Source organism: Ptiloglossa arizonensis, chromosome 6 (assembly GCF_051014685.1).
Source record: "Ptiloglossa arizonensis isolate GNS036 chromosome 6, iyPtiAriz1_principal, whole genome shotgun sequence".
In the NCBI taxonomy this organism is placed as follows: Eukaryota; Metazoa; Arthropoda; class Insecta; order Hymenoptera; family Colletidae; genus Ptiloglossa; species Ptiloglossa arizonensis.
Window position 1 is genome coordinate 24,949,971 of NC_135053.1, and position 27,637 is coordinate 24,977,607.

At 49.1% G+C, this 27,637-nt stretch overlaps 1 protein-coding gene across 7 annotated transcripts in view; it reads right to left on the reverse strand.

The window, feature by feature from the left end:
* Positions 1-283: 283 nt before the first annotated feature.
* Positions 284-27,637, reverse strand: part of LOC143148316 (uncharacterized) — a 360,338-nt gene continuing 332,984 nt past the window's right edge. For 3 of the 7 annotated variants that reach the window (XM_076314556.1, XM_076314557.1, XM_076314558.1), the window contains exons 14-22: positions 6,310-6,757; positions 5,586-5,838; positions 5,114-5,189; positions 4,821-4,994; positions 3,024-3,395; positions 2,402-2,855; positions 2,186-2,302; positions 1,901-2,107; positions 284-1,798 (exon numbers count right to left, since the gene is read on the reverse strand). In XM_076314556.1, coding sequence (XP_076170671.1) covers positions 1,575-1,798; positions 1,901-2,107; positions 2,186-2,302; positions 2,402-2,855; positions 3,024-3,395; positions 4,821-4,994; positions 5,114-5,189; positions 5,586-5,838; positions 6,310-6,757 — 2,325 coding nt within the window. In that variant the 3' untranslated portion in view covers positions 284-1,574. The remainder of the gene's footprint in view (positions 1,799-1,900; positions 2,108-2,185; positions 2,303-2,401; positions 2,856-3,023; positions 3,396-4,820; positions 4,995-5,113; positions 5,190-5,585; positions 5,839-6,309; positions 6,758-27,637) is intronic. The other 4 variants (XM_076314561.1, XM_076314559.1, XM_076314563.1 and 1 more) reach the window with 2 other exon arrangements.

The window sequence follows — 27,637 nt, forward strand, 5'->3', positions numbered from 1 at the left end:
TTTTTCTTTTTCTTTTTTCGTTCTTTTTTTGTTCGCATCGATTCTCCTCTTAAGCTTTTCCAAAACGTCCACACCAGCGTCGAACGGAGCGAACGTGATCCCTTAAACGGTAAAGTGGTCTCGTTCGAGAGAGAAGAAAATAAAAATAAAAACAAAGACCGAGCGAACGGGGGGTGGTCGGGGGTCGGGGGGATTAGAATTTGGCTTTCGCGTACAGGCCAGAGTTAGGTTTACACCTACGGGTGATAAAAGGTTTTCACAAATGACTGACATAAAAAGAATATAATATTATATGTATATATATTTAATATATAATCTGGAAATAATATTTAGACTATCGGTTATATTACTTGCGGCTACTTCGTATAAACCTTTAATATTACATTATGTTACAAAGTGGTATGTCGTATGTGTGCGCATTGATTTTTTGACATTCCTGAAGGGGGAGGGGGTACGCGCGCGCGCACGGACTCGCGGCCGAAAAAATGAAAAAACGCATTCAGAGACAACGGAAACGAACGACGGATCATCGGGTCGACCGTTAATGGAATACCCGAAGAGCGTAGGGAAACGATGGTCTTCGGGTGTTTCGTTAAAGTAGCCGAACCACGGTGGTGTCTTCGTGACGCGGGCGTTGCTCCCGAGTATCGTCCTCGTGCACCGCACGTGAGCGCGAACACAACGTGGAGATGGAATATCGATTCGTTTATTATTAACTACGCGTATAAATAAAGTATAAAAGTACCGTTAGACGAGTCATCGGAAATCGAAAGAATATTCTCAGTCGCTGGTATCAGGAATGCCAATGTTAATGAGAGAAAATGGCAACCGATGCATGCCCGTTCACGATACTTGCAGCGCGTTGATAAGACATGTAGCCATAACACATCTATACATATATATATATATATGTATATATGTATATATGTATGTATATATACATATATACATATTATATATATATACTATATATCCCGTCGGGAAACGTCTCTCTCTCTCTCTCTCTCTTTCTCTCTATCTATGATTCTCTTGGGCACGTTGGTGGATTCGGAGGAGACAGTATAAGAAAATACACGTGTTGCCGTTACTTCTGAAAATCAATGCTTTTTATAAAAATCCAGACGCGACAACTATGCGATCGCGTGGATCGGTGAAACACGAAGCGTATCAAAAGATAAATTCACTTGAAAGTTGAGCTTCTCCGAGAACGTTTGCCTCTGGTATTGCGGATGGATGTGTGTACGTGTAGGTGTGTGTTTTCCGTGTGTCTCGGTACGAACGATTTTCGTTCGCGTTAAAACGGTTTGCAACGGGTAACAAGCGTGACGCAGCGGTCTATCGGACCGGTGTGTACGGCATTTTTATACTTTCGTCTCGTAGCATCGTCGCTCAACCACGATTGCCCAAGAAAATACACGCTCCAAACGCGCGCCCTGATCGGTACCACGCGCGCGAGTCACAACTTGCAAGTGAATCGACAACGTATGTATATATATATTTTTTTTTTTTTTTTTGTTCAATATATATATATACACTCTGTTCTATATCGGTGCCAGCCTGTTCAGAGGCGGCGTTTATAAATTAATGGACATGTCTTGGTCGTAGGGTGCGAGATTAGTGTCGGACGAAGAAGCCGAGGTAACTGTTGCTGCGATCGCGCTGGTCGGTGACTGAAGAGGCGTGGACGTCGTCGGTAGATGAGACGTGGGACTCTCCAGCGTCGAGTTCCAGTGACTTCTCTCGGTGCCGTCGCCACCGTCGTCGGAGACGATCGAAATGTCGGCTATTATACCGCTTTCTGCAATGCAATTCGGTAGAAGAGGGCAAACTGTGTAGAAGGTGGTCGACTCGAAGCGTTCGGGCATACGGTTGCACGGTGTATCGAAAGGATCGTACGTACCGACGCTGCACTGGCTGTTGAGGGTGGTGCTACGGTGATGGGGCCTGGGACTCGTGTCCAAACCGAGGTTCAAGGTCGTCGGTGGACCGCTGCTGCCGCCGCTACTCGACGACGAACTGACGGAGATCACGCTGTGCGGCCTTCTGCTGCAACGTCCCGAGTCCTCCGACATCGACACCGCAATCGAATTCCTAAATCTAGGCGCTGCTTAAACGGTAGACCTCGGTTAATATTATCGATCGGGCGAGAACTCCCCGCGGAAACGATCCATCGTCGCGTACTTACTCTTCGAGAGTTGAGCCACGCTGATGGAACGGTCATTGATCTGATCCGCGCTAGGCCTAATGTCCAAACAAGGTTTGTTTCCGATGCCCATGCTCGACATCTCCGCCAGGCGCACTTCTGTACCGTCGCAAAAGGGATTCTCGTTAAGTCCCCGCCACAAAGGCCTACACCGTAGCTAGGCTATATTTCAAAACGCAAACATCGCCGGCATCGTACCTCTGTTTCGCAGCGCCTGCTTCCATAAAAGGTTGCTCAGTTCCTCCGTCCAGGCTTTCTTAATGTCCTCGCTGGCGCACTGCAACGTGTACGTGTCGCCCGGTTTCCTCTTGCGGAACCAAATCTCGAACTTCGTGGGCGAGTCCGCGATCACGGCAGTCAGCCCGATGTCCGTCGTTTTGATGCTGTGCTTGTAGATGTAGATGTCGAGGTTCTGTAACACAGAGCGGACACAGGCTGTCGGTCGTCCCGGCAACGAACGCGGCAAAACGAAGGCAACGTCACCCGCGGGCCTCGAGGGCCGGCTCACCTTCCTATCGGGGAATCTTCTCGCCTTGCTGAAGAGGATAAGGTCCTCGAACAGGAAGACCTGTCGCAGACACTTCTTGCCCTTGCCCTGCCAGACCAAGAACTCGTTCTGACGGAGCAGCCTGCCCTGTTCCTTCACGTTCACCTACAATTTACATCCCCTTTACGGTCCGCAGCGACGCGCGAGACCACGGGGAAAAACGCGTCCCGTGGCCAACTATTTTTCTTCCGTTGGATCGTTATTCGTCGTTTAACGCGTTATCGATCACGGTGAGTTACGAACGGCTACGGTGTAAAATGTGGAAACACGTACGTCGCAATCCCGTAGGGAATCCATCGCCAGCAGGTCGTTCCCGTGACGCAGTTGGAACCTCACCATCTGCTCGGCCGCCCTCAAGTCCGCTTCTCCTTCGACCATCGGCTTCATACCGTCCTCCTTCTCCTCCTTCTCCTCTTTGCCGGACATTTGCTCCGAGAGGTCGGTGCCAGCTTTTACCAGCTGCTGCAGGAGCAACGCGTACTTCCCCATTCGCTGAACCGGCTTCAGCAGGTAGCTCGCGAGGTCCATTTTGTCGCCGAGCTCGAGCTGCTTCTGCTTGAAGAAGGCGGTGCCGTATTCGGCCATCAGGGAGTCCGAGTTCGGTTTGTTCTTGTTGTACAGCGCGTACAAATAAAATTTCTTCTCCTGGAACACACGCGGGCGACATTCGTCCTTAATAGCGATCGCCGTTCCGGTGGAAAAAATCTCGGATAGGTGGAACTCGCGATCCAAGGAGGAGCCTCGAACGGGACGCGGGCGGTAATGGTTGGCTCCGAGCGTGGATAGAAAGAAAGAAAACCTGGAGCGTGTTCCAACGAGCGTATCGCTGGTTCTTACATCCGAGAGGCGAGAGAGAGAGAGAGAGAGAGAGAGAGAGAGAGAGAGAGAGAGAGAGAGAGAGAGAGAGAGAGAGAGAGAGAGAGAGAGAGAGAGAGAGAAAGAGTTGTACTTTGTCCACGTTGACCGACTATTTGAGGAATTCTTCGATGGTTCGAACGATCGTCGAACGTTATCGATTCATCGACCGAGAGAGAATCCGTGACCCTGTTTGCGGGAAGATCGGTGGAGAGTCGATCGATTTGTAGGGATCGCGGAGAGAGCGCGCGAACGATCGCGTACCGTTACCGAGGAGCTTCGATAGCGTATTAACGTTCGAGTTCGAGCAGGGACTCTTTCGGCCGTTACAACAATTTAGTTGGTTTCGGCTCGACGGAGACTGTAAAAAGCCCGTTATCTCGTCCTACGGTCGAAAAGGAATCGACCGAGTGCGTCCGTGTGTGCCTTTTACCGGCGTGGCGCAACAATCTCCCCGAGTCGGTAGCAAAAACGAATCCTTGGGGACCGAAACGAGTTCCATCGGCCAATGGGATCGACCAAGGGACACCGTCGAGGGTCGCGTCGTCGCCTCGGGTTACGTTGGGTTCGACGACGCCGTCTTTCGGATCGTCGCTGCCGCGTTTCCGGTTCGTTAGGTTTCTCAAGGACTCGCCTACGGCTGGAAAATATCGACCAACTTTCTCCGGAGAATAGCCCAGCCGTTCTCAATGGCGATCGACGCATCGTAAGCCCACACGTTCCGGTCAAAGGTACTTTAATTTATGGGACAGTTTCCTCGAAACCGAGAGACTCTTGCGCAACGTCCGCCGGGACCGCTCGCTGGACTTGGAAGGAGGATTCGAACACTAACGGGAGATAAATCGATTCGTAGGAACGAAACGAACTTGGACCGTGAGGAACGCGCGCAGGAGCGAATCGATCGACGATTGCGACGTTTCGAAAGGTCACCGTGTCACCCTTGAACGTATGCCAGGGACACGTGTCGCGGTTTAGAAAATAAAAACCACCGTTTGGAAACAAAGTTCGTCGGTTGGGGTAATTGGAACGACGCGTACGAATCCTCCGCAAACTTCGAACGAGGAAACCCGACGGAATCGATCCTCGAAGCTGAAATCGCAGGACCGAAAAGAGAGTCGGCGAACCGCCCGGGGAGAGGTTAGAACAACGGGAGAGAAGAACCCTTTGGATTCTCGAAGGAGAATGGAATTAAGAAACCCCAGGAAAAGAACTCACGTGTCGGAGGAAGCATTGTCCCACGTTCATCGGTGATTGCTCGCACTGTTCCAGTTCCCGCAGGAAGTGTTGACTATGAAACTCGTAAATCTTCTCGACGTTGCCGAAGATCACGTTGCGTTGTCCCCTGAGGGCCTGGGGAATGTCCTCCCGCACCAGCTCCGGTATGTAGTTCTTCGACGCGACGAGAAACAGAAGAAGAGAGAGAGAAAAAAAAAGAAAAGACAAATACGATTAATCGAGAGGCGTCTCCGTGATCGCGAAATTCGAGGGAATACCGAGGGAACAGTTACCTCTATTATGTACTCGAGGGACTTGACGTAGTCTCGTTCGGTCTGTATCATTTCCCTCATTATGAGCAGTATTGTTCTGCAAGGTGAAATTCCTCGTTAACGACGGTGTCCCCGCAGCCCTCGCCGCGGTACACGTAACGATTCCGTACGAGCCGCGCGATAGAATTATTATAGATAAACATTGTGCATTGTTCGGACGGAACACGGAAGAAACATCGCCGCGGCGCGAAAACGTAATGCGAAATCTCCGCTCGTCTCCCACGTCGCGCGAACGCGTCCGCGACGCGGGGGACTTCGACGTGGAAACTTTTAATGAGAATATTAATCAGACTGGCAACGGTAATTACGCGCGTCCATCGTTAATTGCGTGGCTCCGGCCCGACGAAAGAAAGGAGAGCGACTCTCCCGATTCCCCCACCCTTGCCCCAGCCCGAAGGGAGATCCTTGAAAAGGATCTCGCGCGTCTACGCACTTTTTCGCCTTCATGCCCGGCGCGATGCTCGCCGCTCGGTGCAGGTGCGAGTTCACCGGCGGTTTCACCAGTCGTCGCGGCGCCGGGCTTCGCGGTGGCGTCCGCGGCGGCGAGCAATCCAGAAGCTGCTCGGCGCTCTCCCGGAGCTCCGCGATGTTGTCCAGGACCGGTCGTCCGCCGCTTCCACCGGATCCAATGCTCTCCATGGGACAGGCGTAAGACGCGCTACTGTCGCTGTCGTCCCACGATGTTCCTGAACGATCGAATACATATCAGAGAAGGCGAGACAATTGTTTCGGGGGCGGTCGTACGAAAGGATCGCGCGATTTCGACGCAAACTTCCCGATCGATCGTGTCTTCGATGTTGAACAGTACCGAGAGGGAAGATACGAAAACAAACATTACAAACAAGATCGTATCGTCGGGAATTCTAAGATCGACAGGTGCGAAGATTGCGCGGAAAAAGGTCTACGCGTTGAACATCGAATATCGGTACATCGACCTTAATGCGTTCTTCCGTTTCGCGTACGCAACTGGTGTTTCTAATTGCACGATGCAGGGAACGTTCGCGTCTATTGTACCAGTTTCAAAGTCGTTGATAAACGATACTTTACGACGATGATTTACGATTACGAGGACCGGACGACGGCTCGAGAATGTTCCCTTGGTCCAGTTGTTTCGATCAACGCGTTAAATCGATCACGAAGGAGGAAGATAAACGTACTCTTGGTCAGGCTGTCCTCCCAGGACGTAGCAGACTCCGAAGCGGCGAAGGATCTTCTCCTGGCCGGACTGCCGGGTGCGGAAGTCGTCCTCGCCATCTCGAGGGCTTCCGCGCACTTGATCCTGGCGATGCGGCATTGTTCCAGGAGGATCTCGTTACCGAGCTTCTCGGCGAGCGCCATCATTTCCGTGAAATGCTCGGCCGGGAGGGGTGGTCTGGCCATCAGGAACTGCTGGGCCCTCCTTTCGCCAGCGAGACGAGCCTCCTGGGCCCACTCGTACGCCCGGTCCTGGAGCAGGCAACATCTCGACGTGTCCTCGAGGTACTCGCGCCTGTCCTCCAGTCGGGAACCGAATCCTCGGAGGTGCTGCTTCAGGGATCTCGCGAGTTCCCGAAGTCCGCTCGCGCTCGCCGCCTCGGCAAGGTCGCTACCTTTGTCAAGATGTCTCTGCAACGGAAAACCGACATCAGGTTCCTCGAAGCTCGATCGCGACCGTTACGTAAACTCGATTCGATGAAACAATTTTCATTATTCACTGCCTCGCGGTTACCTCGATTCCGACGAAATCGCGAAAGCGCGATTGAATCTCTTTTTAGAATAGAAATAATTCGAGATACTGAACCTCGGTGAATACCTTAAACTGCGATCGATATTATGATTCTATTTTAGAATCCTTTGCCTTCGATCGAAGCTTTCGTTTTGTAATTACGACTGTCGTTTATTTTCGAACTGTAGATATTGCGTAGATAGGCGAGCTCGCTACGATTTTACTTGTCCTGGATTATTTTTAATCGCACAGGAGGATTCTACTATTTTAAAAATTCTTTGCATCTAACGTTCGGCTCGTTAGATAGATTGAAGGGAATCCTCGAGTAAAAAGGAGTTTCCTCTGTTGGTTCGTAACGCGCGCGATATTTTGAACTCGTTTCGACGTCTCGGGCGCAAAGTTCGAAGGGTACTCGAGTCGGCGAGTTTACCGATACAAATTCACGAAGCCACCTGGCTAACCTGTCGCGTGAAACCGCGTTTCCCGTGGTAAACGATACCGAATAAAGTAAGCCCCGATGTAAAGCAAACAGAGTGAACTAAACGTCGCGCTCGTAAATCCGTATCCCCCCCTCGAACGCGAACCCGTCTCTCCCTCGGAGCAGCGTGTGCTCGGATTTACCATGAATGCGATATTGTGTGTAAACACACACGGAACTATTTCGTAGGTCGGGTCGCAACAAAAGGGAACGATAAAGGCCCTCGTTCTTCTTCGATGGAAACGATATCCTGTTGTCTCCGAATCGAACTGGAACTCCCGTGGCGCAGCACGGAACCGTCCCTAATGGAGGGACCATAAATCGACATATGGGGAAAGAGGCACGTAGCGACGCGACGGAGGGGGGCCGTACGGTCTCGGCCACGGAACATTGTCTATTTGCTCACGGAGGCGAGCCGGGGACTGTTTACGCAAAACCTACTTCGGCCGTGGTAAACTCGACGATTTCCACGAAACCGACGAGTCAAGGTTCGAACGCGGCTCGCGTAATTAGGAATCGTGCGCCGAATCGCGTTCGACAACGATCGCGAACGCGCCTCTGCCTGCAGCTTTCGCGTTACATTATTAAAACCTTGAAACGTTGAAATTGAAAGTTAACGCGTCCAAAGCACCCGACACGACCCACGAGTGCACGGTGCAGAGTGCATTGGGAAAGACCGTACCACGGTTTCGCAACTCGATACTCGTGCACAACCGACTGGAGAGGAGCACAATTTTTACTCCAACGAAAGTTTCGAAATGGGAACTTTTCAGAATTGGAATCGGTCGTTTATTCGTTCGAATCGAACTCGTGTCGTTTCTGTGCGCCGCACCAGTGCAAACGTTTGTTTCGGTTTTACCGTAATATCGTCGAGAAGGAAACGAACCCAAGGTACGCGAGTCCGTTCGATCGTAGGATGTATTTTTGCAACCTATAGCTGTACCGTACACAGCGTACAGCTGTGCTGTGTATTACGCGCGATGCTCGTAATTAATAATTGTCGCGAGTCTCTTGAACCGATACGTTTTCCCGGTCGAACGACAATAGGGGAACGGAGCCTCGACGTTCAATTTTCTACAGATCTCGTACGGATGACTGCGCGGTCCTTTCCATAAGAGCAACGTGTACCAGCGACCATGGGAGCGTGAAATCCCGTTGGGCACGGATCGCTAACATCCTGGAGCAAGGACGATCCCGATCGAGTACCCGTGACGAAAGTGCACCGTGTCCCGTGGCGCGGTGGCAGAGCTCGCTCATAAACGGGGATATATGGATCGCGCAACTGTTCGGCTCGTAGAACAAATTTAACGCCTGTAATCGGCTCGACCGGGTATATTTCTTCGATCCCGATGGGGCGCGTTACGAGCACGAAACCGTCCATAAATCGACGCGCGCGTACGGTTTCTCGAAGTTTGCGCGCGAAATAAGAATTCCAAATCGATGACGAAAGCTACGATAACGCTTCGAGGTGAGCTTCATCGATGTCGAGCACCTCGCGTTTACTCACGGTACGCGATAAAGAGTAGAAAAAGAAATCGTTATCCGTGCGTAGTATCGAGAAAAGGAAACGCGTCGATACGTATTCGCGTTTTATTCGTTATCGAGTTTCGTTCGTCTCTGTCGTGAAGGCGTTTCGTGCATTCGTATTCACGAAGGAACCGTTCTCTTTGATCGCTGAAAGAGCGCCCGATCGATGTTTCTGTTCCGCGTTTCACGGTCGAGCGAGTGCATCGTTGCAGGATGCACTCGCGTCTACTACTTTCCGTGCTCGTTCTTTCTCTCCGTTCGGACACGTGGCCGTGGTCCCTTAGGGCCTCGAGCCATCGGAAGCACCTTTTCTCCGCTCTCGGAATGGAGTACGCGCGGATCGCAACCGTGACACGTGCGGCATTATGCCGTTTGCCCCGTTAACGACGCGCCGTGGACATCGTTGAACCAAGTTCGCCGAACGGATAACGAACAGCGTTAACGATCCTCGCAATTATCGCGGGAACGCGCAGTTTCGATCGCGAGGAAAACGAAATTGCTCGTTATCGTTAGCTGCGATTTTATCGAACGTCATTTGCACGGGAATAATGCGAATCGATTCGAATTGAAATTCTCCGAATGGAAACTAGCTACCTCGTCGATAATAGCGTATCGCGCGTATCCGCGACGATGCGTGAACATCAAAAATGAAAATATTATTAACGGTGGGAACGAATTATTGAAATTTTCGCGAGAGCCGAACTTCCAGACAACGATCCTCTTTATCGTCGGCGATTCGTCGTTACGACACGCTCGCTGATCAAAATTAATGCACGTGGGAAAGAACGGAGCGCGCGAGCGGGACGCTCGACGAAGTTTCAATTAGGATATTGAACTTCGCCGTCGAAACGAATCGATTCGCGTTGCGTCCGCCCGCCTGATTACGAATGGTTGGCGCGATGGGTGAAATATTGCCAGGGGAGATCGAGGAGATCTCTCCTCGTTCCCCGTTGCGTTTAATCAGCGAAATCATTTGGATTCGGGGCGCGGCTCCCTCGCGGGCGTGTCTACCGATCCTCTCGGTTAACGCGCGCGAGGGTGATTATCGGCTACGAAGCCGAGTGGAAACTCTGCCCGCATCTTGGCGATAGTCTCCGCGAACGAAACGGCGGCCCGCATCTACTTACGAAAGCGTACGAATAGCGCAACGATCGGCACTCCTATCGCGTCCTCGTTAGAGAAAATCACTTTACGGGCCCGGGGAACGCCGCGAAAGTATGCGCGTGCATACCCCATTTCGCCGCATTTCCATATTTATAAGCGAGGCACAGTAGCGCGCGACGTTTAATTAATTTAACGAAAACACGACAACCACGGAGAACGAACCAACAGACTTACGAATCGACGGAGACCCAACCGTCGAGCGAATTTCTACCGGATGCAACGCGATGCAATTCTCGAGAGCCGTACACCGTCTCCGATTCGTCGACGCTCCGGAAAGTATCGACAAAGTCGCGAGACGAGGACCAGCCTCCGGGACAAGCCTCTTCGGCCACGGTTGCTCGATCTTTCCAAAGTATCGACGAAACCGCCAGAAGAAACGTCGAAGATCCAAGATTTCGGGAAGCCGAGAGTTACGAAGTTTCGTTCTATTTACTCCATCGGACCGTATATCGGTATTTGGTACCGGGTTCGGGATCGAGTTGCATTTCGCTCGGTTCCACTTAACATCTGGGATACGTCTAAGCTTGCTTTCGAGAAATGAATCCGAGTTGGAAACCGATCGCGGCGAAAAAAGCGACTCGTAAAATTTGATCGGGAGTAAGTTCGAAACTGACGGATACGGGTCGAACTCGGTACACGTTCGATTTTTCGTCGGGTCGGTTGCACGGTTTAACGTTTTGCTTGAATTCGTGGTAAGTTTGTACAAGTCGGCGCACTTTAAGGAAAAAGTAATTTTCTAATCTTGCGATCGAAGGCTCGAGGCGTGCGATACACCTCGATGACCTGGACGATTCCAAATTAGTGCGCGTTGATCCAATGCGATTCGCTTTCGCCAGGCCCGATTAAAGATCCTTTGAACGTGGATCGAAACGCATCGAGCGACGTGTCTGGTGCACGGTGTCGCGGAAATCATCGTCCTCGGCAGCCGACGTCGAACAAACGGTTGCGCAATCGAAACGAGCGGTTCATCGTCTGGATACGGTTGCATATTTAGAACGCATCGGGCGGCCCGATACGCGATCGGAGGCTGCAATTACGATCCCGCCGACGATCGTCATCGGTGAATCGTGACGCGACAAACATCCGAGCTGTAATTACATAACGCGCACGGTAGACAGACGCAACAGGAAAATCTCGATCCAGGTAGGCTCCAGTGCCTCGTTATTACGCCGGAATGTAGAAAGGCGTCCCTCGCGGTGCATAATTGCCGAAGCGTGAAAGCCGATTAACTAAAAAACGTGACCAGCTTCGAGCCCGGTGCCCGCGGATCGGAACGGTGAACCGAGCAACTCCATTAATAGCCACGTATCGACAATTAACACGATAAATCGGCAATTAACGCGACCCGGAGCCGCGGCTACGCGACGTCCAGGATCCCTGACGCGTAATGTTCGTCACGGTACAAAAATTCGACGATTACACTTTCTAATTGCCCCCGTACGATACGTGCTTCGCAACATTTCGCGAAACGAACCCGACGGAGAATACTTTCGCCTATGCGTTGCACGCTCGTTCGGTACCGAACGACAATGGAATCTTCTTCAACGAATACGCGACAAATTCGCGTTTCGAGGGTACGCGATATCGATTACAATCGAGAGCAACGAAATACGCTTGCCGCGACAATGTACCGTAACCAGTTGCAAACAATGCCGGTATCGACTTTACATTTTACGCAGAGGTACGTCGAGACTCGATCGCTCGTATCGCTAAAAAAAAAATCGAGTCTCTTCATCCGAACGGATACCTCGAACTGTACCATTCTACGAGCGGCCGTTGAAATCGAAGGGAGACGGATTGAGACCTTGTCTCGTTTCTTCTCCCGTAAATTACGTACTTGGAATACGCAAGATCAACGACGTAGGCTTTCCCGAAAATTCCGATCCAATTTTCCCGAATCGGAGTAACTCTCCGGTTCGTTCGATCGCGCACCAGCGCGCTAATGAGCGCGTAATCCGCGACCGATTAAAAAGAAATCGAAGAGCCGTCTATCCGCGGTTGGTTCGCGGGGCCGAGTTATCGAGCTTTCCTCGTCGACCCGCTCGACTCGAGTCGTTCATCATCGACGCGTGTCGACTTGCTTCCGCGTCCGGCGACTTTCTTGCAAGCGTCGAACAGTCGTTCCACCGGTGGTCGTCGACTCTTATCCAGATTCCCGAGCTGTGTGCGCGGGGACGCGGTGTCGCCCTGATAGAAAACACGAGCCCGGCTCGCGTTTCAAACGCGACTACGGTCCGGTTCCAGAACGGTTTTCCTAGTCGGACCGGACCGGACCGCCGATCGCGAAAAACCCTGTTTCCACAGCGGAGAACCCCGCGACTACGACAACCACGAGCGCGACAACGGACCGTTTCAACGTTTCCCCGACACCTGGCCGGGCTGGGTCGTTGACCATCGTGGAATTTCGTGCAAGAAAGTGACGTTTACCGGTCCCGCGACAACCGTGCGGTCACGGTCAACGGAATTTCGAGTCAACGATGTTAAGGGTTGCAGGGGTGGGGTGGCTACAGGTCTCTCGTGGTTCGTTAACACCTTTGCCCGGTATACTCGAGACACCGCGAATCCCTGGAATCGCAACGTTTACGAGACGTCTCGTCGAAACTCGAAGAAACACGAGCGACCCTCTGCTTCGAACTTGACCACGATCGCAAACTTGTCATCGGGCTACTGTCAAATATCGAAAAAAAGCTGGACGACTGAATCGTAAATTATTCAGCGCAATTATTACGTTTCAATTCCTACTACGCGTTATTGGATTTTTGCTACATCGTTACAAAATACATATTCGATAAGTATTACAGTACATTACTCCAGTCGTACAGTACCGCGATGGTATTTCGTATTTCGCGCGCTCCAATTTCTATTCGCATCAAACACTTCTATTACGAGGTAGTTCGCTCGAAATTTACCAAGTAAAACATCCGTGTACGTTTATTATTTCGCAACGATACACGCTCGACGATGCCCGTAAATCGCATAGACGATTAAAACCCGTATGGGAAATATTCGAGCGGAATTCACGATTCGAAGGATGGTGGGTTTCCAACGAGCGTTAACGCGCCTTAAAGTATTAATTGTTTCACGCAGTCAGGACCCCGTGTCTTTGATTCTTCACGAGCGAACCTTTCGGCGTACCGTTCGCGACCGCGAATAAACGTGAAAGCGAATATTTCTAGGCGCGGGTATCGGCCGCGATTGCTGGCTCGCTCTTTGCACCTGCCGCGAGAAAGTACAGCGGAATTTTCTTCGCGCAGAACTTGTTCGATTACGTTCGAATGGAAGCGATGGGAAGTGAAACGTACGACGATCGGCGCGGGACTAAATTGTATTTTACTCGGCACCGGCGACAGTCACTTCCTTTTGATAACCGGCCAGCCTTTCAACGTTAACGGTTCAAGGAAGGAACAAGATTTTTCGAGTCGTTATCGATCCGATTGGCTGAATCGGAATCCGCGTATTTCCTTGCTACCCTCCTTCTCCGTACCAGTCGGTTATAAATGTTTCGAATATCGAGCAGGATATCGATCTCCAGTGGATCGATGGCCTATTTAACGAACGTTGAAACAAATTTTCAGCGGTACGAAAATCGAGCCGGATATCGGGCGATTTCTATGATCTAGGAAACGATTGTATTCGGAAAAAAGATGATTCGGTAGTACTCGATGGATTCGAGTTTCATTTCCTTTAAGTAAAAGAGCGCACGGTATAAGCAACGATGTCTACGAAAGTAAGAGGATCGTAAATCGAAATAGTATCGATTTACGCGTAGAATTGCCGATTTATGCGTTTACGTTGCCAATAGGAATAAAATATCGTGGTACGCACTTTCGGAAACAGAGTTGCGAACGTGAATGGAAGTCACCGCATCGATTCTAGCGTTTAATTCGCAGACGGAAAGTCGATACGTTCTCCGATCTTGAAGAACGTATCTATGGAAAATGTATTTTATTGCGACGCGTTGACAAATGGAAGGGATGATCGCTTGGGAAGGAGGGAAGTAAGCAGTAACGACCATAGGCAGTGGAGATGTATCGTGCGCGTGGTGCTCCGCCTCATTGGTTACCTCGACAGGTGTATAAATTAAATTAACAGAGAGGAATACGTCGCAATACTTTCCGCTAAAAAAAGCTTCGTTCGAGTGTGCAAGGAATAAAACGTCATAGAATTATCCAACCTCTTCTCGCAAAATTTGGAAACTATTCAAAATATTTAAAAGAATTTTCACAGGGACAAAACATTGTCACTGGTCGATCGATTTTCGTTCGAAATCGAATCGGAGCTCGAAACGATCGTGTACGATTTAAATGGAAAAATGAAACGCGATGGTAAACGCGCGCGTTCCAAAGAACTGTAAAACGGGGTCTCGAAACCTGTATTTCCATAAAAAAATTCGCTTCGAAATTGTTCTATACTTTCCCTCCTTGTAGGTTGGAAAATAAAAAAAAACAAACTGCGAGCGCTTCGTAACTCGTGCAACTATTTCGACGCGGTAACGAACGAATGCTCGCCGAAGGACCGGCGGTGAACCGCGGGAATGGCGAGTGTTCGAGTCGGAGCCGTGTTTCGAGGACCGTGAATAAAAATCGCGGGGTTTTCCGTCCGTACTTCCCCCGCGGATCGAAAAACGAAAGCGATCGTGACACGGCATTGTCTCCCTTCGTTCTCGAGACGAAACAGACGGCTCGTAGTTCCTACGTTCCGAAGCAGACGGACCCCAACGACGCGCAGCCTTCCCGGTAACAAATCACCTGCCACGATAACTTTCTCCTATCGCGATTCTGTGGCACGTTACCGAAACGGCTGAAAATTCCACGCGATGTGCCACCGTGCACCACGTGCACGTGCACGAAACACCGTCGTGCTTCGAGCCCCGCGAAGATTTACGAACGCGAAAGACGAAGAAACGGCGAACTTCGAGCCACGTTTTGTTCGCCGATCGACCTTTCCCGATGTCTACCGTGTCCGGTGAATTCAAATTCTTACGAGGAATCGACACGAGACGCTAATAATATTTGATTTATCGACGTAAACACTGATCCGGGACACGAGGAACCCTCGCGACAAAGACACCGATCGTTTTCCAATCCGTAACATTGATCTTGGCCTAAACCCGCTCGACGTCTACCCTACTTTATTCCCGTTCGTCCCGTAACGAAATTTATTTATATTCCATGCTCGATATCGAAATTATTTAATTTCGTCGCTAATTTCTTTAGCGTTATTTCACGAAACTTACTCCGTAAACGATAGAAGTATTATTTTTGTCAATTTCAATCGGTATAAAACGAATTTAATTCGACGTGGAATTTTTTCAATCGACATTCTGAAATCGTCGATCGTTTCGAATACTAAAAGAAGTGTTCGTTCGTGTCAAGAAAGGGCAAGGTTGAGATCCAACCTGTAAAGAGATAAGCGAGATAGACCCAGTTCCACAGTTTTATCAACGAATCATTAATCCCCTCGAAACTCTCCGATAAAGTATTTTGAGATGCGTGCTCGTGTAAACTTTTTTCGCTTACTCGACCCTCTTAATGTACCGTATAAATTTGACGGCAGCCTTTTCGACCATCCTGCGCGCAAAAGGACGACGGAATCTTGCCGGTGCGATCGATAGGAACTGCGAAACTTTGTTCACCAGAGTCTGGAGACTTCTGCGGGTCGAAGGCCAAAGAAATTCTGCCGAAGAGGACGATCGTTATCGAAACCGACGTATTAGAGAGGACATCGACTGCGGTTGAAAGCCAGCCACTTTACGATCGTTAAATCGGAGTCGTTAGGTTCGGGGAGGGGTAACGCGAAATCGTAAATTTTTCTCGCTGCGGAAAGAATAGGCCAGTGACGCCGTTAGTATTGCTATTGGCAGCTAGGTCGATTGCGATGGTAATTGCTAAAAGTAAGAGTTTTCTCGACGCGGGAAATCGACGACGTGGTTTGTTTACCCTTGGGCCATCTTTCGCGGAGAGAGAGCTCCGCGAGGATCGATCGAAAGATTTCGTCAAGGGGGGTATTTATCCTCGAAGGAGGCATTATAAATTCCTGCAGCCGAGCCGTGAAAGTGGCGCCGAAGCTCCTCGGTGGTATCGGTGACGATTCTGTCCGCAAATTACAGGTTTTCTAATTTCAACGCGCAGGGTATTAGTCGTTCGAAACAAACACTTGGAGCATTCCTTCGGCTTGTTATTCGAACATCGAAGAATTCGAGCCGATACTATTTTCGAGGAGAAGCTCGATTTAAATTTTAAAACTTCCTTATCCGTTCGCGGCACCGACGTTAAATATCCTTCATGAATATTCCACCGTTTCACCGTTACTTTGCGAACACGGTTCCACTTCTTCGAGTTGATTCGCGTATCGGAGAATTTGACGAGCTCGAATGCAAAAACGAAACCGTGCGCAAAATGCGCAAAACCGAGTTTACAAAAGTCGATCCGTCGAATTCTTGGCTCGTTTCGCAATTATCGACGACAGCGAGAATTTCGTTTCACCGCGTTACTTCGGTGCCGCGGAGATATCGTTTACATTGTTAAAACGATTGGAAACGATCAAGGCGCGCGCGGATCAAGGCGAATCGATTCGAGCATCGGTCGATCGCGCCACGGTAGTACGTTTTATCGAACGATTTTATTAGAATGCACGCGCGCGGCTACCGTACGAACACGGACGATAGTCGAAAGGATTCCACGATCTGGATCATATCTATTCATTTACGATCCACATTTATCCCGATCCCGAGACCGTTGCGGTTTAGCGGTTCGGTAGAGTTCGCGATATCTCGTAAGTGGGTAATTTATCGGTAATCCGGCAGATTTGCTAGTTGTAATACGAGTATTTTGCACTTAAACGGTTCGATAATGAATTTCGATACCGTCCATCCATTCCCCGCAAAGGCAGATATTATTGTAGCATCGATTACCGAGACACGTATTGGCTCTTAATTCGAACCGATTTAAATTTCACGGAAAAATCTATGGAAACTCTGTGCCGCGATCCGACAAATTTATCGGTCGTAACGCGAGCATTTTGCGTTTAACTCGATAATGAATTTTAACACCAGCTCGTTCGCTTTACGAGCGAAAACCACTATCGTAATTTTGTATTCGTTATCGAAGCGCACGTTGTTCCTCGATTCGAATCGATTTTAATTCTACGGAGAATTTATAGAATTTCTGTATCGTGCTCCTTTTAAGCGTTCGCGTCGAAACGATAGTTTCGCGGTATCTGGAACAGTTCGGAAATATCGCAAAATTCACAGCGAGCAAAAAGAAATGGAGGACGAAAGTCCTCTATTGTACTCGTTCGACGTACACTCGAACGAATCGCGCTCTCGATGCGATTGTCCGCGGTGTTTCGATAGATTTTTTTCGTCGCGTTTTTTTTTTCGCGTTCGACGACTCGTCGACGAAACACTTTTCCACGTTCTCGCCGCGAATACGAACCGTTATCGAGGCGTTTGCACGCGACGCACGATTTACGACAGTTTCGAGAGAGACTCGACCAGAGGACGAGGTCGTTTCGCGCTTACGCATCGGACTCTCGTCTATTTCCCACTTTACGCGCGTGCCCTTGCACCTTTGTTCCCGCTACGCGGAACACTTTTCCTCCAGAGAAAGGAGTCGCGGGAGAATTGGAGCAACGGTTCTTCTCCAGGGAACGGAACAGGAAACGAGATCGCCGCGAACAATCTCGAGCCGAATCGATGCGAACGGGGAACGATAAATACCCGACTAATCGTCGATAATTCCTCGCGAATTTTTAGATCGAATGCCTCGATATGGATCGCTTCGTTGGAACGAGGATTTCTCGAATTATCTTGTACTTAAAAGTAAATGAATTTCGAGAGCCGATACAATACGGTCAAAGGTCTCTTTAAGATGACATTTTTCGAAATTTTAAAATTGTTTAATTCAAATTATTTTACCTACTCGACATGGACAAGAAGGGCAAAATGGCAACTCCTTGAAACAGTTTTAATTTTGACAATACGCTACCTTTTTAGACACTCGGACAATAGAATGGATAAAGAGATCTCTTTTGAACGGACCATTCGATATTTCGTTTCGGTGTAACTTGCTCCACGGAGGGAAAGAGGTTAGATTCGCTCGTACCGAATATCTTCGAGGCTCGAAAGATTCGCGATTATTTATCGCCAAGAACGATTTCATTCCCGCGAATGAAATTGACGCGACGAAGCGGACGCTCGAACAAATATTTCTGTGGGAAGAAGCACCCGCGCTACCAACAGAGTATCACGAGCGAACGTATCGGTGAGTTTCTACTCCTGGACTAATAGATCCCATGATCTAGCCCGCGTTTGTGAAACTGACGAAGGTTTCGTAAGTCACGACACGTCGATCGCGGCTAACCGTACCGTGGAAAAAGCGAGAACGCTCTCGATCGGAGAGATTTTCGATCAACGCGTCGATTGTCCCTCGATAGCCATTTTGTTCCTTAAGGACGTTCCAGCAGCGTCCAACTACATTTTCGATCGTTCTCGTCGCGCCCGAAACGTTCTGTGTTTTCAAATGCAACACCGAGACGACTACGCGCGTATTTTAACGACCCCGTAAAACGTTTGTCATTCACGAGAGAAGTATAACGCGACCACAAAGCGCCATAGGTCGCGGCGCATAAAGGAACCCCGCATCTGTCGCTCCCACTGTCTGCCATTGCGGTGCTCGGCTATCGAACGGCCCGGAAAATGTGTTCTTTCTTCGGTGTGAAAGTCTGCAGCTGCAGCTGGTTAATCCCGCACGCTCGAAATAAGAATGATCGTGATCCACGAACCTACCATAGTTCGCTGCACCCGCCACCGGCGCTCAGTGCTCTTCCTGGTAGCGAAAAATCGCAATAAAATACACCTACTTGAACAATTATACGGAGTAACGTGCGCAACTGTCGACACCGATACAGCGATCGACTCTTTCGTTAAATAAACGAGAAACATTAAGAAATATACGCTTCCTTTTACGCAATAGATTACATCTACATCTCGTGTTTTACGTTTCCGTTGGTTCGTTAACCGACAAATATTAACCATTTCCGTAGGTCGACTCGCATCAATTACTCGGAAAGAAATTTCAACGATCAAAGTCTATCCTCGGCGTCGTCTCATCGGATCGAATGGATTAATTCGAATGAAATCGGTCGATTAAATATAGAACAGTTTCGGCACGAACAACGCGGCTCGACGTTTCTAAATTACGACGAGGAGAGAGGAGCACTTTGAAGCGTACGAATTACACATCGGAACATATGGGCGAATTAACGGCCTTTGTCACCTTAATCGACGTCCTCCCCTTTCGTTTAATTTTCTCGAGCCGCACGGCCAGCCGTGGAGTCATCAAAGCCACGGAAGCTCGACGGCAATGGCCTACGCCCCCTTACCATGAAAGGACCAGCCACGAAAATCAGATTCGAGTGTCGCCACTCGAGTTTCATTGACATTAATGGCCGACGATTGTCCACGCACCTGGTCCCGTCCGGTTCGAACACGCGATAACATCGGAATCGACAGCGTTTCGCCGCCGCTGTACTCCTCACGGAGTCGCGTTCAAATGTACCTTCGAAACACCTTCGAACGGGAGCGTTACAAGGAAGGGGAACACCGATCAATGAAACCAATCGCGTCCACGAGTTTCAATGGAGAAACTCGCGATTGTTTCGCGATATTCTATACCATTGAATTGGATTTGTTCCGGCCACCCCGAGCAACGACGTTGCAATTGTACAGCTAATTTCTAGCCCGTTGAAACGGATTTGGTCCAGGTAAGGAACAGCCTCGAAGATGGAAGATTGATTTTCAAAAGGTCCGGGTATACCGATACGGTATCGTAGTTTCTCGAAAGATTCCAGCGATTGCAATTCGCGAGACGGTGAGCCGAAAGAATATTCCAAAGACCTTGACACCGCGAAAAAGTGCACGGATATAAATTTTGTCGCACAGAGACCACTCCGTGGAACGATCACGTGCAAATTTCTCAGCGTTGAACGTTCCTCGATTGTTCGAAATCGTGTCACACCGATCTCGAGCATTTTTCTCCGCGAATATTTCGCAACACCCGGCCAGATACGGCGTTCGATCGATCGAAAAAACAATTAACTTTCCATCTCCCGGGCGGTTGGCCGCGGTAATTTCTCAATCGGCGATGCAATCGCGACGTCTGAAATCGCCGGTGACAGGAATTCCAGCGTTTCCCTCTGAAAAAGGCGCAGACGTGCACGGCCGGTTGCGCAAATCGAAAGGGGACGGCAGCTAGCGCCAGCGATGCCGGTGCAATTCGTATTCCACGCCGTGTTCCCGCGCAAATAAATCATATCTTCGGGCGGAACGTTTTCCAGGACGCGGCGTTGCCGTTGGTATTAATTGCCTCGGTCGGAAATGGGGATTCCAATGGGATTCCGAGCCGTTCACGGCTTCTTCTTCTTTTCTTTATTTTTCTTTTTTTTTTGTTTATTTCAACGCACAAGGAGCAACGAGGAACGCGACCGTAGGCACAGACGTTTCGCGCCCGTTGCTCCAGTTTCGATCGCGCGTGACTCTACGAGCGCTCCCTTGCGCTCCCTTGCGCTCCGATCCACGCGAAGACATTCACGTTTTATTCGGTAAAAAGGTTACCGATCGCGGAACCAATCTTTCCGACTCTCGTTGGTCAATGGGAGGGTCTACCGGCTCGATAGTTGTTTCCATTGGAGGAGAGCGAACGAACGTAATTATCGGCGAATGTTTCTTCGCGAGACGAACAGGACGGTGTTCGAGAAAAGTGGAGAGACTAAAACCGAACTACTCGTTTCGATGGAAGAATTTACGGGTAAACTGATACGGAACGATTGTATTAATTTTTCTAGGTTTCTTATCAGGATCGTGGCAAAGAGGAGCCCCGTTCTTAAAAGTGAAAAAATTGAATCGACTACTTTAACGGATCGTTCAGCTCGCGAGAATGATTTTTATCGCTGGGTTGATTTTTCTCATAAAAAATTGTCGATCGAAGTTTTTTTATAATACGGTACAAGACACCTATGTACGTACGCGTATGTATCGCAAAGAGAATAGACAAATTGTAGACGAACGTGTATCATTTTACAATATGGGATTTAAATCGTTCCGTTTGTTTCTCGGGCATCCTTGACCTGTCGCAAAACGACCCCTCGTGGTAAGTTTGTACCGGTTGAGAACCATCGTTCGATACTTTGAGTTACCCTAAAATTCTTTAACGAGAAAACATTTAACGAACAGTTTCGTACGGACGAGTTGGGGCTCTCGATTAACAAACGGTTGTTGAATGTCAAAGATTACGTACGACCGGTGGAAAGTCAAACAACGTTACCCAACATCGGGGCTACAATGCAATTAAACATTGCCGCGGTTTACGTAACCGTGCGAAGAAAGCAGTTCACTCCGAACGCGTTGAATAACACAGCGCACCCGTTGAAGAAATTACGGATCGATTCGCGGTGTTACTTTTAATAGAAGAAGAAAGAGAGAGAGAAAAAAAGAGAAATAAATAAGACGATTTCGAGCGTTTAAAAAATGAACAGAAATTAAATTCTCGCGCGCCTACTTATTATTCTAGCCGAGTTGCTCGACGAGTACGCGTTATCGCGTAACTGTAAATATATAGTCCGGTGCGGTTGCCACTGAATCGCGCGAGTAATCACTCCGCATTCTGCACTAATTACCATTAATTACCGCATCGAACGTTCATTAAAGTCGCTGTACGAGCAGTTTCGCCAACTTTGTTGCACATTTTGGCAATAACAACACCCGAACGAAACGATGTTTCGACACCGTTAATAATTGCTTCATCGAGCACTCTCGTAATAATAACGATAAATACCTTCGAGGTTCGACGACCCTTGTCTTTCGCTCGCCGGTTGTAATTGAAATTCATCGTATGCTGATCGATGCGAAAGGTAAGCATACCATTCGCGGGTTCACGATCCTGGTGTCACATATTTTCCTCGTTTAATTTATGACGGGAACTATACAGGGTGGCTCGTGGCCGTTTGTCGACGAAATACTGTACAAGGTGACCCGAAAGAACCAATCGCCCGGGGTAAATCGACACGGACGAAATTGGCCGCGTCCTCGAATTACACTCGACGGAGATAAATACGGGCACGTGCCCCGAATTTTTCTTCGAACGCGAAACGTCCGTTTCGCGTATCCACCATTCAATTACAAATTACGGTAGCATTGAAAAATTCTCCTTCGAGTCCAAGTTCTCGAGTGGCTACCTGTTGTACGTTTCCATGCATCTCTAGAAAAAGAGAACCGGCGGTTTGTTTGCAGAAGATTCAGGTTTCGGAGCCCCGAGTGTCTCATTTAAATGTTCCTTAGCATCACAAAGAGAGCAGCGCGAAGCTATCGCGAATGAATGCCTGGATATTTCTTCTCCGTTTCTTCGAGGCCTTTTACATTTGTGTAAATAACACGGTAAATAAAAGTTGCGTGCCCGTATTAAAGACGCAGGCGGCGGTACGATCTCCGCCGACTACGTGCGCGCGCGAGAGTAATTACTTTCGCGAGCTAATTGAAAAGCGAGACCATCGAAATAATTGAATCCGCTTTAAAGCGCACGGTTAAAGAACTAAACGCGCGTTCGAGTCGTTTGTAAGAAAATAGTAGGTTACCCGGGCAATTTGAAAAAAAATGATCCAATTACGAATTCTGCGTTCACTCGGGTGATATAACGATCGAACGATAAATCACGCTTCACAGTCTTGTGGTTTTCTTCGATTCGAAGTAGGCGCTGCGTTTCATATCGAAAGCCGTGACAGCGGTATTTAGCGAAAACTTGGTTCACCGTGCTCGATAAATCACGCACGCGCTATTAAAGGTACGCAGGTACGGCCACTCTCCTAAGAACCCGACTTAATTATTACCGACCTGTTTAAACGATCTTGATAAATATTTACATACGCGATCGGAGAAAGAATCGCGTTACGGCGACGCCTCGGTCGAGATTCGGTGCGAGAGATTTTTATCGACGTCGCGTTGTTTTGTAATTTCACCGTTTAGTTTACACAAGAGGACAATTCCCCTAGGAAGAACGATTCGACGTTAGATTAGACGATATCCAGGCACGTCACGGCTCGGTTGTTTGCCGATATTCGATTCCGTCGGCCACCGAGTATTCAAATACACCGAGACCCCCGCAATGTGGACATCCTGGCTGGCGTGGACCATTCTCATTTAAATCGGAGCTGGCTCTCGCGCACCGACGGCGAAATCGTCCCATTTGTTGTCCCTGCCATTTGCGTGTTTGCCCGTATTCCGTTTCACGGCCTTGTGTAAACGACGATAACCGCGATGCACGCGAGGTCGCTTTTTCACCAGCGCGCTCGTTTCGTTCGTAGAAAAATATGTTCCACATCGGCGCATTCCTGACCGTTCGAACGCCCGCTATTTGGAAATTACTCGACCCGACCTCCCGAGAAAAATCACCTCTCCGAACAATCGAAAACACGAGTTCCCGCGCACGACTAGAATCAATCGAACACCTACGGATAAAAATATTTCACCCGTACACGGTCGTTGGACGTCCATCGACTCTCGAGTGATTTTTGTATTCAGCGGGTGTTTTACGGACGATAGAAAGGAGGGTACGGGTTTTTCTTTCCTCTCGAGTATTTAACGATTACGTCGGTGTATCGAGTAAAATATTTTAATCGTATCGAACGTACAGAAGAATGTTCGATCGATTAATATGCGTACAGCTTTGCATTCTTTAACGATTCCAAAGAGTGGAGAATCCAATCGAATATACTTTCACTGTCCCCACCTGCACATCTTGTACAGGGTGAACCACGTAACTCGTTCGGTTGTATTATTTTCATTGCTCAAAATTTTCCGGATCAAAGTTTGTTTTTAAACGAATAACACGGTTCGGAAGATCCTTCGTGGCGATAAGTATTGGTCTTTCGCGAATTCTTTTCTCTCGTCGATTGTCAAGGTCGTCTTCAATTTCTATACGTACAACCCTGTAATTTTTTCGCGTATCCTCTACGAGACATTGAGACAAAAACAACGAGTTAGAAGAACACGATCTTTGAACGACCTCCGGTGGAAAAATTTACGTTGACAAAATCCAAAGCTTCGTACGGATATCGCTTACTTTAGCAGAGTAAATGTAACAAATTATGACCCGGAACGCCGTACGTGCTTTTCACGATCGATGAAAAATATTCCCATTCACCCCTCTGAAATCCCATCAATCCTACATCGGACGATGGTTCCGGTGCTAGTTTTTAGTAGGGTAGCAATACTTTTGGCAACGATTCAATAACTACGCGCGTATAGATGCTTTTTGTAATTTTAAACGAACCCTCCATTGCATAATGCGCGCGATCGCAGACCCAATAAAAACCGTCCCGAGAAAATTCGCCGTGAAAGTTTACGCATTACGTTTTCACGGGACTGCTTATATTCGGCTATTTGTCATCGGATACAACTAAAGAAGTTTCGTAAAACAAACGAGACTCCTAATACACAGTACATTGTAAACAATATTGTAGCATTCTCCGAGAATATAATAAAAAATTCCTGTTGGCCAATAATTGTTATTTTCGTTCCCTGTAAATTCGATTCGAAGTACAACTTTTATTCGTCCGTTCTCGTCGGGACCTACATATTCGACGACTTTTATTACGTAAGTTTCGATTGGGATCGCTTGGACGGAATCTACCGAAAAATTCCATAATCGTTTCGATCGGTGGAAAAGAAAAAAAACATTCATAAATATCCCTTTCGCAATTGGCGTCCAGCTGGATCGTTAAAATTGGCCACCGTGTGCCGCGCCGCGCCGAAACTTTATTTCCAAGTATGTCAGAGGTGGCGTCATTAGACTACTAATCTTGACCCAGCCCTCCGCGGACCGAGCCCTGGCTGTCGCCCCTCCTCGTCCACGATCCGGGATTCAGAATCGAGTCACGTGGCCTCCAGAAGGCCTTCGAGCTCGTCCTCGGAATACCGATATCGGCCGAGGGAACGTTTACCCTGAAAAACGTCTTCTTGTTCGTCCGCGTGGACGGTCCTCCGTCTAAAAATAATAGCGGTTGCGCGGTGGGAACGCGCCACGATAGAACGAGGAGCCTCGTAGCGCACTTTGTCACGAGGAATGCATCCGTATGCAACGTGCGCGCGGTGTTAACGCGTGCAACGACGCAACGGACGCATACATTTCCCGGGATTTGCGCTAGCTCTCCGCGGGGGCTGTCCGCGGATTAATCACGCGCACGGATTATGACCGTGGATCGATTGTATCTACCAGCGAGAAGAAAAATCCACCGACGAGGAACAAACGCTGACGGTGAGATATTGCGGGATCGCGACGCGGAATCCGCGCTATGCGATCGAAAGTTCAAGCAGGCCTGGTATTTCGTCGAGAGAGAGAGACGCGAGACTTTATTTTTAAATTCGGCTGCACGGCACGATTGATTATGCGTCGTTCCCGCGTCGATACATCAACGAATAAATATAGATACCAGAAGAGGAAAAAGAACGTCGTTTTGCACGTAGATCGGCCCGCGTACCAATCAATTCCATCCTCGGTTTAAAACTCCGTTGTACTCGCGGGATAAATTAACGACGTTCGTGATTCGTAAGAAGAGGAAAGATTCGAAATTCCTCCGAGGTACCCGCAACCCCCTAGCGAGCCGAGGAGAAATCTCGGCGAGTCGAGCTCGGACGATCCACGTCCTCGTGACAAACTCCTTCTCGCGTTTGTGAATTCGGTTCCTCGGAGAATTCCACCAAAAAACGGACAAAATAGTTCGACGAGATCGACCACCGAGCAACATCGAACGTATCGACGAGTCGGAGCCCAGTGGTCAAACCGAACCGAAAGTAACGTACAAACTGCACCGCTTTCGACAATTTTCCGGGGTTGTAATATTTCTAATAAACGAATAAAAATACTCGTCTCGGTTATCGTTCACCTGCCCCATAACTCCGGGCGCAATCGCCTCGCGCGCGCGCGCGCTATATATAGGCGATTGTAAAGTGTTTTTTTCCACAATCGCGTCGCCGTCGGGTCGCTTAGGTGAGAGTGCTAATGCTAGGCGCCCACTTGAGAGTTTTACTCTCGATAGCGGATATCGAGAATAAGAGCTTTTTCACACGTGCAACCGGGAGAACCTCCGAGCTGGCACTTGCCTCGAGGTTCGTGGGCTCGCGTGTCCCTGTGAGAGAACCCTTACACCCGATGCTGTGTCCACTAGAGAGTCTTAACGCGTTCACAGTCCACTGACCCACGGGTGGGTCAGGGCAGTTTGACTCGACGGATATCGCTGCTACGATCGCATCGAAAGCTTTTTTTCTGAACGCGTGGAACACAGGTATGTCACGGAGATAACAACGCGTATGGGAAAAGAGAGTGGAATATTTATTTCTATGAAATATTCCTATGAATTTATTCCTATGATGAAACGTAAAACTCTCCAGTGGACACCTGGCGCAACTTTGAAAAATTCAATGTCCGTTTAATCGAGTAAATATTCATTCGATCGTGGAGCTATATTTCATTTTACGGTTCGATCATTTTTATCCGATCGTCGCTGTATATTTTATTTTACGGTTCGATCGTTCTCATTCGATCGTCGCGGTATATTTCGTTCTACAACTCGAGTTCTAATCGTCGTTCGACGAGTAACGGATAAAACGTTCTTTAGAATTTATTCGTTACTCGAGACTCTTCTCGAGTATAAAAATCACGGTCGCATCATCCTCGAAGGCGAAACCGTGAATCGGCGCGACAACGCGCGACAACGACCGTCTTCGGCGGAGCTTGCGGTTCCTCGGGTTCACGCCTCGTGCGCGAAGACACGATACGATCTCCTGACCGCTGTTCCACATATCAACCGTCCCCCGACGTCAGATATCCTGGTCGACGTGGTCTCGTGGGTCGATCGACCGCGTGCATTTATTATCGCGAGCGCCGCGATAATCGGCAGATAACAGGATCGCCCACGTGTCGCCGACAGGAATGCCGCGCGGAGGTTACATTCGGTTGCTCGGCGTTGCCCGATTCTTCCGAGTTGAGCAGTGAGTACGTTTAACGACACACCACCGGACCAACGTCAACGTATTCGCGTTATCGCGCGTAGTTCGAACTTGGATAGCTTCATCTATCCGTAACAGCGCATCGTCGAGGTTCCTGCGCATCACCAGCGGCGAGATTCTCGAGAAGAATGTCGGACGACGATCGCGTACCGTTGTCTCGGTGATTAGTTGCTCGCGCGTCGTACCATTCCTCTCGATGCGGTGCAAGACGAAAAATTTATAAAATTGACCCGTCGGTGCCCAATTTTCCAAACGGTTCTTCGATAAGAGCAACGAAACCCTGCACGCGTCGCGTGACGTTTGTACTCACCGATCATCCTCCGTAGTTTTCGTTTGAAAGTTCCTCGACCCGAGTCGATCGACGATATCGTTAAAAATGTTTCTCCGATATTAAACTCCGGCGTGCTCCTTTTATACGGAATGTCGCGCGCGACACGTCGTTACGATACGGATGTCGTATCGATGCGGATACGTTAGGTGCGCTGGAACAGTGTCAACGCGTGCACAAGTGACCGTCGTTGGTCAGATGGCGCGTTGTTAAGTGGGCGACAA